Source organism: Chelonia mydas, chromosome 6 (genome assembly GCF_015237465.2).
Source record: "Chelonia mydas isolate rCheMyd1 chromosome 6, rCheMyd1.pri.v2, whole genome shotgun sequence".
Taxonomy (NCBI): domain Eukaryota; kingdom Metazoa; phylum Chordata; order Testudines; family Cheloniidae; genus Chelonia; species Chelonia mydas.
Window position 1 is genome coordinate 8905567 of NC_051246.2, and position 12963 is coordinate 8918529.

Genomic DNA, 12963 nt, shown 5'->3' on the forward strand with positions numbered 1-12963 from the left:
CTACGCTCGGACAATGGACTGTTACAATGATTCAATGCAAAATGGGAATTTGAGCACAAGGCCTCTTCCCCGGCTACCCACAAAGCAATGGAACGGCATAGATAGCAGTAAAAACAAACAGCCAAGATATTGATGGCAAAGGCCAAAAACCAGGATAAGATTCCGACCTGGCAATGCTGAAACATCATAATACTCCTTCCACAGACTAGATAGTTACCAAGCCAGCTACAATTGCTCCACCAGTTACCACAAAGGATTCCTAATCCAGCTCCAGGTCAGCCCAGTACAGGGGTAATAGGATAAGAGACTTGTTGAGATTCCTTCACTTTGTCCCCCTGCCTGCAGGCCGCCACCCTGTGTCTTCCTGCTGTGTCAGCAACAGAGTGTAGCTCTGTTCAGCTCTCAGCCTTCCCACCCCAGCTCACAGGTTGCCTGCTACCCAGGTACTTCTCAGCTGCTTTCTCTGGCCTGTTGCAGCTGCTTTCCCATGGCGTAGGATTCCTTCCGAGTCCTGAGCCCAATCCTTTTAACCTCAGGTTGGGCTTCCTTTGTTTGTACCGGAGAAATTATAGAGCCCTCTACTGGCTGGCTGTTGAATGGGGTTCTTTACAACAGGAGAACATAAGAAAGGCCATAGTGGGTCAGACCAATGGTCCATCTAGCCCAGTGTCCTGTCTTCCAACAGTGGCCAGTGTCAGGTGCTTCCCTCGGAATCAGAGGTGAGGGACACACATTTGAAATCAGAAAGATGATTTACGCACAACAATCCCAAGAGCCTGGCAATGTCATCACACCCCAGTAGCAATTTGCAGCAGCTCCAGCTCTCACTCCCCGGTCGAGTGGCGGAGAGGGTATCCCAGTACTTGGGCTTAGGAGGGCAGGTTTCTGTCTGGGCCTCTCCCTGTCAAACCCCACCCCCACAAACTGCAGCAGCTCCTTCTCACACTCCCCAGTGGAGAGATGGGACGTGAGTCTCCCAATATAACAGCCAGGGCAGGGGCCCTGGTGTAATAATGTTTCCCTGGCTCTGGCAGCGAATTGTAAACAATAGGTGCATGTTACTTACCTGGCTTAGCATCGGAATTCACCTTGTGGTACATTAACAGAGATACGGTGTCACTACAACAGAAACAAAGGGCTTGTTAATACCTAGTCAAGTGGATGCCCATATCCCTGAGCCCCTCCCACAGCTCAAGGGTGCTTTGCAAGTGTAGTACAATATTTATATTATTCAAGTGAGTTACACCATCAGAGTGCTCTAAGACAAATAGAAATAGTCTGTCAGGGGGCCTGACTGGGCCAACTCTTTGGGAGCTCTGAAAATGTCACACTGGGACTGAAATGGCTAGCCTGATTCTCAGAATGGGCATTGAAAATACCTGTTCTGGACTTTTGAAGAGATCTGTTCTTCTGAAACCTGTAAAAAAACAGACAGGATCATTTCCCAAGGCAACTTCTGACTTAGTTATTAAATATCTGCAACACAGACAGTGGATGGAAGCAAAGGGAATGTCTCCTGTGTCCACAAGCAACAACTTTCAAAAGTGCTGGGGGGTGCTTGACCCCCTGGCTCTGCCCCAGGCCCCACCCCCACCCCCCAATGCCCCACCCAGCCCCACCTCTTCCCGCCCCCACTCCACCCTTGCCCTGCCTCTTCCCGCCCAGTTCCGCCTTCTCCCCTGAGCATGCCATGTCCCCGCTCCTCCCCCATTCTCCAGCCCCGGAGCACCCATGGAGTTGGTATCCCTATGGCTGTGCTAATGCTAGACAAAAGGTGGTAACATTATGACGTACATTAAAAACCAATCAAGGGGAGAACTATGCTTTTTTCTATGTGTTTCAATGAGTATTTCATTTCTACCTGGTCAGTCACTTCAGAGGATCATTACAGCTCTCATCTACTACACCTGCTGGAAAAGGCTGAGGGTTGTAAGCTGAATGCTCTCTGCTGAAGCTGGGAGCTTCTTCCAAGAAGAGACTCACTCTGCTTCCCTCAGCCAGAAAATGTAATCTGAGGATCAGAGGCATAAAACTGGGGGAGAAACGTTCTATAACTGACGAGGGGGGAAGGGCTGGGGACTGACAATGCTCTACCTATATTTTCGGTAACACAAATAATGGATAATAATTATTCTCCTGTATTAGGAGACGTGGATGACCCTTTATCCAAATCAGAGCTCCGTCCCCACACAACCCAAGGTATTACATAGTTTCCATGAACTCTTAAGCACATTTTACCTCAGACACTCCTTTATCATTGAAGTGGTACCAGTGATTATCTTCCAATGACTTTACTTCAGCCGTGTAATGATCGCCATGAATTGCTCCAATATGGTGACATATTCCAAAGAGCTCATAGTCTGTGTACTACAAGATAATCATGATAAAGTTCAGTAGTCAACCATCTTGTATCTTCACAGCAAGAAGATTGTCAGAGTTCACAACCGATGAGGTCCTAGGGCACTAGCAGTGATGTTAACAATGAAGGGTTGGGATCATGAACTGAACCCTACATGATTATATCTGAGGAATGGGTAGTGACCAGGCCACGAAGGTTTGAGTTTATGGGCTCATCTCTCCAAGGGGACATGCTCTGAGCCTGGTGTTCCCCAGATACAACTGATGGGGGAAGCCACTGAGGACAGGGAGCCAGAGGAGGAGGCCATAAGACCCTACCAGAAGATGGAAATGGTAAGTAGAGGCCCCAGGGCTCCGAGAAGGGCAAATATCAGGCTAGGGGCATCCAGCTGTATTCATAGATTTCTCCTAATGGCAAACTTCCTTCCTTCAGGTTCACAAAATATCAAACTTCCAGGCCAGGCTCAGTCCCACAGGCTCAAAGTTCATTACAATAGCCTTGCACAACAGCAGAGCTGAACTCTGTGAGGCCTGGTTAAAGAAGCTGTTGGTACATTTTCCTCCCTATTCTTTTTGTCATTAGATCATGTAGGTAAAACAAAATAATAATCCCTTGAGAGCTAGATGGAAAGTACATGTACTTACAAGCTGCTTGCCTGTTGTTAGCGTGAGTGAGAGGGGCACAGACACCCCAGCATTAATGTCAACCGGATCTCTCTCCAAATGGATGACCAGAATCTGGGGTAGAGTTTCAAAACAGTAGCACTGAAAGAGACAGCAGTGCAGGACACTGTATCATTTTGGCCATGCTAAAATTCCCTATTGTAGGCAGACAAGAGTAATGAGATACACGTTTATAAAAACCTTTGCCTTCTGCTTGGGCTTGCCTTTTACATTTTAACAGCTCAGCCCAGCACTGAGCACAATAGAATGTTTTAAAAAGTCCTTGCTTACCTGTGTGCTTCTTTGGTTTCCATAGCATTGACAATAGTGTTGGCCATCCCCAGTATAGGGATGTTCTTCCTGCATATCAGCCAAAGCATGATCCTATGCAGAGAAGTATATTGAGATGTTATACGGCATTACTGTGACCAAAATAAAACAGTATGGATTCTATTTGACAAGGCAATAAAGGGACCTGCCTTGGGAGAACTATAAGGGAAATTCTATGGACAGTCATTAGGGGGAAAGGTAATAGTTGGCTGTAATCCACCTTGCACTCCTCAGGTCCTGAACCCTAATGTCTGGGGGGAAAACATCCAACGCACACAGGGTGCCAATTTTATATAACTGGTTAAACTAAATAACTAAGTCAAAAGTGCAATACATATAAACTAATCAAATTAAAAGAAAGTGGGTTAATATGAAATCATCAAATTAATTTAGTAATCAGGTTGGTTAAACCACATCAAATAAACCAGCAATTCTTTATAAGCATCATCTAATAATTTGGGAAGGTGGCAGTTTTTTGTTTAAGTAACAGCCCCAAAATAACAGGACATTTTCAATCTCAATGCCAATTAATATGTTTATAGTCCAGCCAAATGGTTGGGAGGGTCAAGTCACGCCAAGAGCAATTTGAATGTGAATCACTTTGATAGCAATTCGGTAATCTTGCTCAAATAAGAGGCAGTTAAAGTGATAGATCATCTCTTGCTCCCACAATGGATTACATGAGATATTCCAATGCAATTCAAGATAACACATAGCTGGTTACATTTATAATTCAAACTAGAATTTAGGTGAAATTAGCAATGTCAGGATTTTATATATTACTCCAAACCCATAAGATATATGTACACATGATCTTTCACACAGAGGGGTTATTTAACCTAGAGCTTTTTTAGATGTTCGAGGGGGGAGAAACGGTTACTTTACCATCCCGTAACTCTCATGCTTCAAGATGTGTTGCACATGTCCGTTACGCTATAGGTGCGCACGTGTCTTGTGCGCTGCTGCCAGAGAGTTTTACCTAGCAGTATCCATAGGGGTGGCCCCACCCAACGCCGAGCTCCTTATGCTCCATAGCGAGGATATAAAGGGTGCCATTGCCCCACTCATCCACAAGTTCCTTCACTCTGGAAACTGATGGGAGACTCCAACACTTCTGTGAGGGAGGGTGGGTGGTCAGCATCTCCCGTTTACTACGGCCACAACTAACGAACCAGATGCATGATGTAAATAAAAGTGTTCAGACCCCCTGAGGTGCCTGGTATTTATGTTCCATTCTTTTGGCCACAGTGAAAGGGGTTTGCCAGATTGTTTTGGCCAGCTGCATGATGACCTCATTTATGGGCAGAGCCACTTTCCCTGCCATAGCAATTGGTTTGTGGGTATTCTTCTCCACTAGCTCCACCGGAGGGAGGCTGCCATTCTCCTGGGGAGCTCCTGATGCCCCTTAAAGTCATCCAGTACTGGGTAGGGTGCCCCACCCGTGGTACCTGATCCTCATCAGGAAGACTCATGCAGGAGGAGCTGCTCTTGCGGTACCAGGACAGGCTGCAGCTCCGGAACAGGCTGAGGTAAGTCCTGAGCTGAGGTCACTGCAAAGGCTGATCAGTGCCAACCGTGACAAGTCTCAGCACCAAAAGGAGAAGGCTCCTTCCTGGAAAATCTATTTGCATGGAAAATTGGCAAAGGACATCTGGATACTGGAAGCCTCCCCCAGGGTATTCAGAAGGGCCCCTGAAAGGCTGGTATGGTACCAAGCCACAGGCGTGTCTGCCCCAAGCATCCCAATCCCTGGCTGAAGTCTTCTCAAATCCAGGCTGGTGATGAGAAAGGGACTGGGAGGAAGCTCTGGACTCTCAGTACCGACATATCCCAGAGCCTACCTTGGAACTGGAGTATTCTAAGTGCCAGGATGGCACAGAACCCAGAGGGGACCGTTGACTGAGATCTAGGCTTGCATTGAGGATGCAGCACTGGAGGAAGCATGGATGACTTCCTAGCTACTCATAATGTGTGGTGAGGAGGAGCAGTACCAGTCCAGAAGACAAGGTAGGAGGCGGTACTGATCCTGAAGCTGGAGGTGCCAGACTAGAGTATTCTGGTGCCAATGGTTTGGGCAGCTGCACTAGGCCCAGAGGAGGGTCCTCCATCTGAAGCAAGGGTGATGGCAGTACTGACAGGCACAGCAAGGCCCTGGCTGCAGCATAGGGCTCTGGCGTAGTTGGAACAGACATGGGCTACTGACCTGGAGTAATCAGGGACAACTGCTGCATTGCAGCTGAAGAGGTAGACTGTCTCGACAGTCTCTGGGAGGGCACCAGAGACAACAGCTCAGATCTGTCTCTATGAGCCAGCACTGGGGACTGTGCTGTAGGGTACATTCTATTGTCTGTACCAGACCGATCTTCTGTAAAGGAGACCCACACTCCGGACTTCGAAGAACCTGATGCCAACTTCTTCTTATGTTTCAAGGCCAGGACTCTTCTGAAATCTTGGGCCTCGAAGAAGATAGTGCCAGTAAGGGGGATCTCCTCTGGCTTCTGTCTGTGGGCAAAGCTGGGGGAGCTCTTTGGGACCAACAGAGTGCCAACGCTGGCCTCCGGGTAGCCTCCATGTGGATGTATTGGAGACACTCCTCCCTCAGTCTCTTTATCCTGGTCTTGAAACCAATACAATTGGAGCACATCTCTCTAACCCAAGCAGTTGAGACAGTGTGATAAGGGTCATTAACGGGCATAAGTTTTCTGCAGCCTGCACTAGGTCTGAACCCTGGGGATCCTGGCATAGGCCCCCTGACTGGGAAAATAAAAAACTAAAAAATTAAACAAAAAAACTGAACAAAAGGAAAAGCAAACAAACAAAATAAGATTTTAGAACATGAGGTGATGGGAAGAGCACCATTATGCACAAAGGTAAGTTTGTTCACAAGGAACACCAATGCTCCAACCACGGATGATAAGAAGGAACTGAAGGAGGGATGGGGTGTGTCATAAATATAAAGGGAAGGGCAAACCCCTTTAAAATCCCTCCTGGCCAGAGGAAAAATCCTCTCACCTGTAAAGGGTTAAGAAGCTAAAGGTAACCTCGCTGGCACCTGACCAAAATGGCCAATGAGGAGACAAGATACTTTCAAAAGCTGGGAGGAGGGAGAAAAACAAAGGGTCTGGGTCTGTCTGTGTGCTGCTTTTGCCGGGGTCAGAACAGGAATGGAGTCTTAGAACTTTTAGTAAGTAATCTAGCTAGGTATGTGTTAGATTATGATTTCTTTAAATGGCTGAGAAAAGAACTGTGCTGAATAGAATGAATATTCCTGTCTGTGTGTCTTTTTTGTAACTTAAGGTTTTGCCTAGAGGGATTCTCTATGTTTTGAATCTAATTACCCTGTAAGGTATCTACCATCCTGATTTTACAGAGGTGATTCCTTTACTTCTCTTAAAAGTCTTCTTGTAAGAAAACTGAATGCTTTTTCATTGTTCTAAGATCCAAGGGTTTGGGTCTGTGGTCACCTATGCAAATTGGTGAGGATTTTTACCAAACCTTCCCCAGGAAGTGGGGTGCAAGGGTTGGGAGGATTTTGGGGGGAAAGACGTATCCAAACTACATTTCCCAGTAAACCCAGTTAAAGTTTGGTGGTGGCAGTGGAAATCCAAGGGCAAAAGGGTAAAATAGTTTGTACCTTGGGGAAGTTTTAACCTAAGCTGGTAAAAGTAAGCTTAGGAAGTTTTCATGCAGGTCCCCACATCTGTACCCTAGAGTTCAGAGTGGGGAAGGAACCTTGACAGGGTGACTGTCCCTGCTTTCGAGCACAAGGAGCTCACTGGGTGGATGAGGCCGTCCCTAGAGGTACTGCTAGGGAAGCCACTCTGGCACTGGTGCATGAGATACATGCACCATACAGCATAGTACACATATGCGAGCACTCAAAGAAGAACTGTTCTATAGGCACCATTCTCAGAGCAATGCTATAGTCATCTGCTGGAGTTTAAAATAAAGTGCAAGAATTCTAAGGTGGTGGTATTCCCATATCAATAAAAGTCGGGGAAAGAAAACCAAAGCAAAAAGGTTAATACTCATGGCAGGTTTATAGCTGACACTCTTGTACTTTTTTCATTCAGCTTCAGGAAGCTCGTATCCCGCTGAAAAGATGAGCTGTGTTTCGAGCTCAGACTTGCTGGCTGGCAAGTGGTGGGATACGCCCCCATCCCACTGACAGCAATGCAAATGAGTCAATGCACTCGGCAGCAGCCAGGCACACAAGCAGAGCATGCTCCACCAGGAGAAGGGGAGCTTACAAAAGTGAAGCTGATCGCAGAGCAGGAAGGACGTTTGCCCAAGAGCAGAGGCTGCTGGAGACTGCTAAGGAGCCCAGCAGCCAGGGGAGTCTAACAACCAGGGGAGCCCAGCCTGAGGCAGTGACTAGCCTTCCCTTTCTCCCCCTTATTTAGGGCACACAGACACTTCAGCCCTGAGAGCTCTGGGTGGCTGCTCCCTGTCAGTGCCCTGTAACTAGACCTGATGAGCAGTGCAAGGGACTGGATGTAATTGGACTCAGAAAGGACTCTGGGAGAGAGCTCAACTCCCATGGGGAACAGTGAGCTTGCCCCGGAGTGGGGCTCCCAGGGGGAGAAGGGATGGTGATTACTTTTCCTTGATTTTGAAGATGGCGGCCTGGCTGATACTCCTTGTGACTCCTCCTCGGGAGTTTTTTGGTAAATCACAATGGAACACTCGCTGTCTAAAGACACCAGTATCATCCAGTGGTGTTTGACTAGGTCACCTTTATGCAAACATTTATGTGAGTCCTGACTAAAAAAACAATGAAAATGCAAAGCTAACAAAAAATTGAAATTTAAATCATAAGGAAAACTCCAATCACACATTCATTCATCCAAGCACATAGAGGAAGAATAGTTCCTTATTCTTCAGACAGATGCTTAACTTTTCTTTTGTATTTTGGTATTCAGCAGCTCATATCAGAATAGTGACACAAAATATGTATGAAAGGTCAGAATTTAACTCTATCAGAGCAAAGTCTTTTCCTCCTAAAAATGATGGTTTAGGAGTTCCTTTTTCATCAATACAGGTCTATATCTCATAATCTGAAGGTCAAGAGATTCAGAATTTGATCTGTTTTTTTCCTTATATAGAGAAGTTCACTGACTTTGCTAACAAAGGACTTTAGCCCAACACCCACAAAAACGTTTTGTGCAAAGAGCATTCATGTTTAGGAACATCCCTATTCAGGAACATACTTAGACATATATCTTCTATTAACTTCAATGGGACTTAAATATGTTTCAGGCCATGTCTACACTACCACTTACGTTGGCAAAACTTATGTTGCTCAGGGGTGTGAAACCCCTCCACCCCCAAGTGACATAAGTTTTGCCAGCATAAGCGCTTGTGTGCACAGTGCTATGTTGGTGGGAGAGCTTCTCCTGCCGACACAGCTACCATCGCTCGTCGAGGCGGTTTTATTATGTCGACGGGAGAGCTCTCTCCCATCAGCATAGAGTGGCTACACGAGCGATCTTACAGCGCTGCAGCAGGATTGGTACAGCTGTGCCGCTGTACGTTCGCTAGTGTCGACGTGGCTTAAGTGCCTTCCTATGTGGGAATGGACTTAAGCATGTACTGAAATGCTCTGCTGAGTTGGGATCCTAGAGCTGATGGTCACACAGGGGCTGTGGCAGTGGCTGGCCCAGAGAATCAAGGAGCTGTAACTGGCCTGAAGCCCTCTCCTGCCACTGACTTCTGGCAAAGAACCTAGTCCCATGGCTACATTTTTCTCCTCAAATGCATCATGCGACAATAACCTCAACTACCTTGACAAATATTTGATCTAATCAAAGTAACAGAGCAGAATTAAATAACCCTTGTTTAAATCATCCGTGTTTGTAGGTAGATTTAGAGAACAGGATGGCCCTAATGCTGCAAAGACTTACACATGACTTTAGTGTTATCTATTTTAAGGACAGAAGGGCCTGTTAAGATAATCTAGTCTGACCTCCTGCATAACAAAGGCCAGAATATTTCCTGCAGTAGTTTCTGATTTCTGTTTGTGCTATAGCAGCGGTTCTCAAACTGTGGGTCAGTACCCCAAAGTGGGTCGCAACCCTATTTTAATGGGGTCACCGGGGCTGGCGTTAGACTTGCTGGGGCTGGGCAGCAGGGCTCAGGCTTCGGCTTTGGCTCTGGGTGGCAGGGATCAGGTTACAGGTCCCCAACCCAGGGCTGAAGCCCTGGGGCTTTGGTTTTGGCCCTCCCACCTGGGACGGCAGGGCTTGGACAGGCTCAGGCTTCGGTCCCCAAAGTAATTTTTGTTGTCAGAAGCGGGTTGCGGTGCAATGAAGTTTGAGAACCGCTGTGGCTCTAGCATGTTTTTTTAGAAAAGCATCCAATCTTGATGTACAGCCTTAAGTGATGGAGAATCTACCATGACCCAAGGCAAACTGTTGCAACGGTGAATTCCCCTAACTGTCAAAAATACAGAATTGTCTAACTTCAGCATTAATCCACTGGATCGTGTTATGCCCTTGTTCGCAGAGTAAAGAACAAATCTTCTCTCAAGGTAGGTACTTACAGACTGATCAAGTCGCCACTTAGCCTTCTCTTGGATAAAGCTAAAAAGATTGAACTTCTTAAGTCTTTCACGATATGGCAGTTTTTCCAGACCTCTAATTATTCCTGTAGCTTTTTTTCCAAACCCTTTACAATTTTTCAACATTTCTTTGGAAGTATGGACATCAGGGCATATTCCAGTAATGGAGTTCACTAACCCCATAATAGAGTGGAGCAGAAGCTCGGTTAAAGGTCTGAGCATCTCTTACTGTTGAAGAGATACCTAACCTAAATCCTCTCCAATCTACATGCTTAATTGGATTTTCTTGAAATTTGTGGTGCCTCATGGAGATGGAGGATAGAGATAGTGGTCCAAATTTGGAACCATTTGAGCAATGAGTTTCCCCCTAAAATCATGTGTTTACAAAATCTCTTGTTTTTTCTAATGATTTTTGTGCACACCTGGGACTAACTATGTCTTTAATCTTTCCCAGGTTGATCTCAGACATTAGGGATTTAGCTCAGCAACTGTACAGCAGCCATTGTCCCTTAGGGATGTAATATTTCCCCAGCTATTCAGGATAAAAGTTTAGAACTCCAGCTTACTTTGAGTCTACACTGCAATTAGACACTTGTGGCTGGCATGGGCCCGCTATGGATTTCTATCTGCAGTGTAGACATACCCTGAATGTGCAGCAATATTAGAGCTCTGTTCAAGCTACAGGGTTTGCAAGCAGGATGTTGGTACAGTAATGGGGTGGCTCTTACTGTGGCCATTGAACCCGAGCAATACCCAAGTCTGAGCCCATGGCAGCTTTCACAGAATGAGTGTTTGTGCACATTAGCTGTTCTCTGCCTGCATTCTGCAAGCGTTCCTCTTGGAATGTTTGCCCTGGTTTAAGAGCTGGTATTTTAAAGTACTCTAAAATCCACATGCAGACTCTGATTTTAGAAGCCCTGTCACAGAAATTAGCATTAATTTTAAATGGGGAAGATGAAAGACTCTAGTAAGTAACGTAATGTAATCATGGCAATGTGGTCATGATTCAGGCTCCGCATCCATTTCCTGAACAATGGGACTGAGCACAATCAAAGAAAAACAAATTGCTGGGTCATTCAGCCAACTGATACACAGCCCCTCTACCAGGAGCTACCAGGAACAGTTAACATAAGAACATAAGAATGGCTGTACTGGGTCAGACTAAAGGTCCATCCAGCCCAGTATCCTGTCTACAGACAGTGGCCAATTCCAGGTGCCCTGGAGTGAGTGAACCTAACAGGTAATGATCAAGTGATCTCTCTCCTGCCATCCATCTCCACCCTCTGACAAACAGAGGCTAGGGACACGTGGGTTTCCAAAAGCGTAGCTCTTCTATGATCACTTGCTGAATAAGAGATCGTTCTCAAAGGGACCTTTGCTCTCTGGGGGCTCAGAATCACTAAGAGCAGAGCCACATGGTGTGTGTGGAGGGAATTGGGCACCTTTCCTTCCAGTGTTATACTTGGAGGGGAAGTGAAGCCATCTATGTCCTTTCCCACTCCCCTGCAAGAACCCACCACTGCTCAACAATTCCTCCCATGGCTGCTCCAACAGGCCAAGGCAGGAGGCTCAGGAGATCCCCTTCCCTGCATTGAGCCCTGTTTGGGGGAAGGAACCCAGAACTCTCCTCCTTCCCCAGGCTGCCTCCAGCAGTGGGCTCCAGGCTCACCCTTCTCCTCAGTGCTGCTGCTCCTATGGAAGAAGAGGTCAGAGCAGTGCATGGGAGTGGGGGGGAGGGGGGAGGGAATGAGGGTGTCATAACTGTGCAGTGGAGGAAGTAGGAGGGCTTCAGCTGAGACAAACCATACCCACTATTTCTATCCCCCACTTCAAAATGTGCCCCCAGATGACTCCGTCTAAGTTTCTGCGTTGTCTGCCCAGTTCCGCAACCCATGGGGTCCCTGTCAATGCCCGCCCTTCTGTGGGAAGGAGGGTTGGTAAGGGAGGACTGCCCTCAGAAGGGCAAAGGGGAAGGGTGGTAACACTTAGCAGGTCTGGGGCAGTTCGTGTGGTGTAAACTCAACGCCTGAGTGTTGGCAGCATCTGTTCACTACAATTGACCTAAACCTTAGCAAAGCGAAGGTGTTAGACTGTCTCCTACAAGGCTCTTGTATTCTGTTCCCTGAGTGTTCAGTAACATCTGCAAGGGGAAAGGGCTAATCTGTGTGTCATTGACATGTTTGAGCATCACCCCAAACAGGGCAGAGTTAAGTGTGCTTTGTGGGGGTGGCTGGTAACTTAACTCTCCATTTTATGGTCTTCAGAAGTTCAAGTGTAGCTGAACTCAATGTTCTGGAAGGGCACAAGGACAACTGGCAACCTTCATGGCACATTAACAAAGTTTTGAGGCAGTTAGTATAGAGGTAATACCACCTTCCTACTTCTGGGTGAGATTCCCCTGCTCACACATCTAGCAAGTAAATTAGCCATTTTAGCAATATCCCACTGGGGGCTTATGTTCAACTGGTTATCCACCAAGTCCTTTTCAGAGTCACACCTTTTCAGGATACAGTTCCTCCATCCAGTAAGTGTGACCTACATTCTTTGTCCTTAAATATATGATCTTACATTTGACTGTATTAAAAGACACATTGCTCAAATTAGTCCAGTTTACCAAGAGATCCAGATTGCTCCATGCAACTGATCTTCCTTATTATTTATCACTCTACCAAATTTTGTGTCATCGGCAGATTTAAGCAGTAATGCTTTTATATTTTCTTCTACATCGTTGATAAAGATATTGATTACACTGGGGCCTCACTAGAAACACACCTATTATATTAAAATTAAGAAAGAGAATTAAAGCAGAAACCATCTTCAATTTTTTAAAATAAATGAACAGTTGAGATCAGCAAATTCCCAGAAGTGCATTAGACCCAATTTGTGGGGAAATTTGGAAATGGACAAAACCAAGGTGGTTATGCAGAGCTGAATGCAAAAGTTAGCATGCACCCACACTTAATTTTCTTTGGAATCCCCCAATTCATGGGGAGATTTGGATATAAAGTTCCAGCATTCAGGGTACTTCCAGGAACCTCCCTACCCCTTAATAT

At 46.2% G+C, this 12963-nt stretch overlaps 1 protein-coding gene across 15 annotated transcripts in view; it reads right to left on the minus strand.

Annotated features, from left to right (window-relative positions):
- LOC114022685 overlaps positions 1–12963 on the minus strand; it is a 118889-nt gene that overhangs the window by 11552 nt on the left and 94374 nt on the right. For 14 of the 15 annotated variants that reach the window (XR_006291642.1, XR_006291641.1, XR_006291643.1 and 11 more), the window contains 5 exons: positions 3313–3405; positions 3004–3123; positions 2239–2367; positions 1380–1417; positions 1067–1119 (listed from right to left, as the gene is read on the minus strand). Coding sequence is in view for 11 of the 15 variants with exons in the window: in XM_043548982.1 (XP_043404917.1) it covers positions 1067–1119; positions 1380–1417; positions 2239–2367; positions 3004–3123; positions 3313–3405 (433 nt within the window). In the remaining 4 variants the exon portion in view is untranslated. Of the gene's footprint in view, positions 1–1066; positions 1120–1379; positions 1418–1861; positions 2012–2238; positions 2368–3003; positions 3124–3312; positions 3406–12963 lie in introns of all 15 variants that reach the window. The other variant, XR_006291644.1, reaches the window with a different exon arrangement.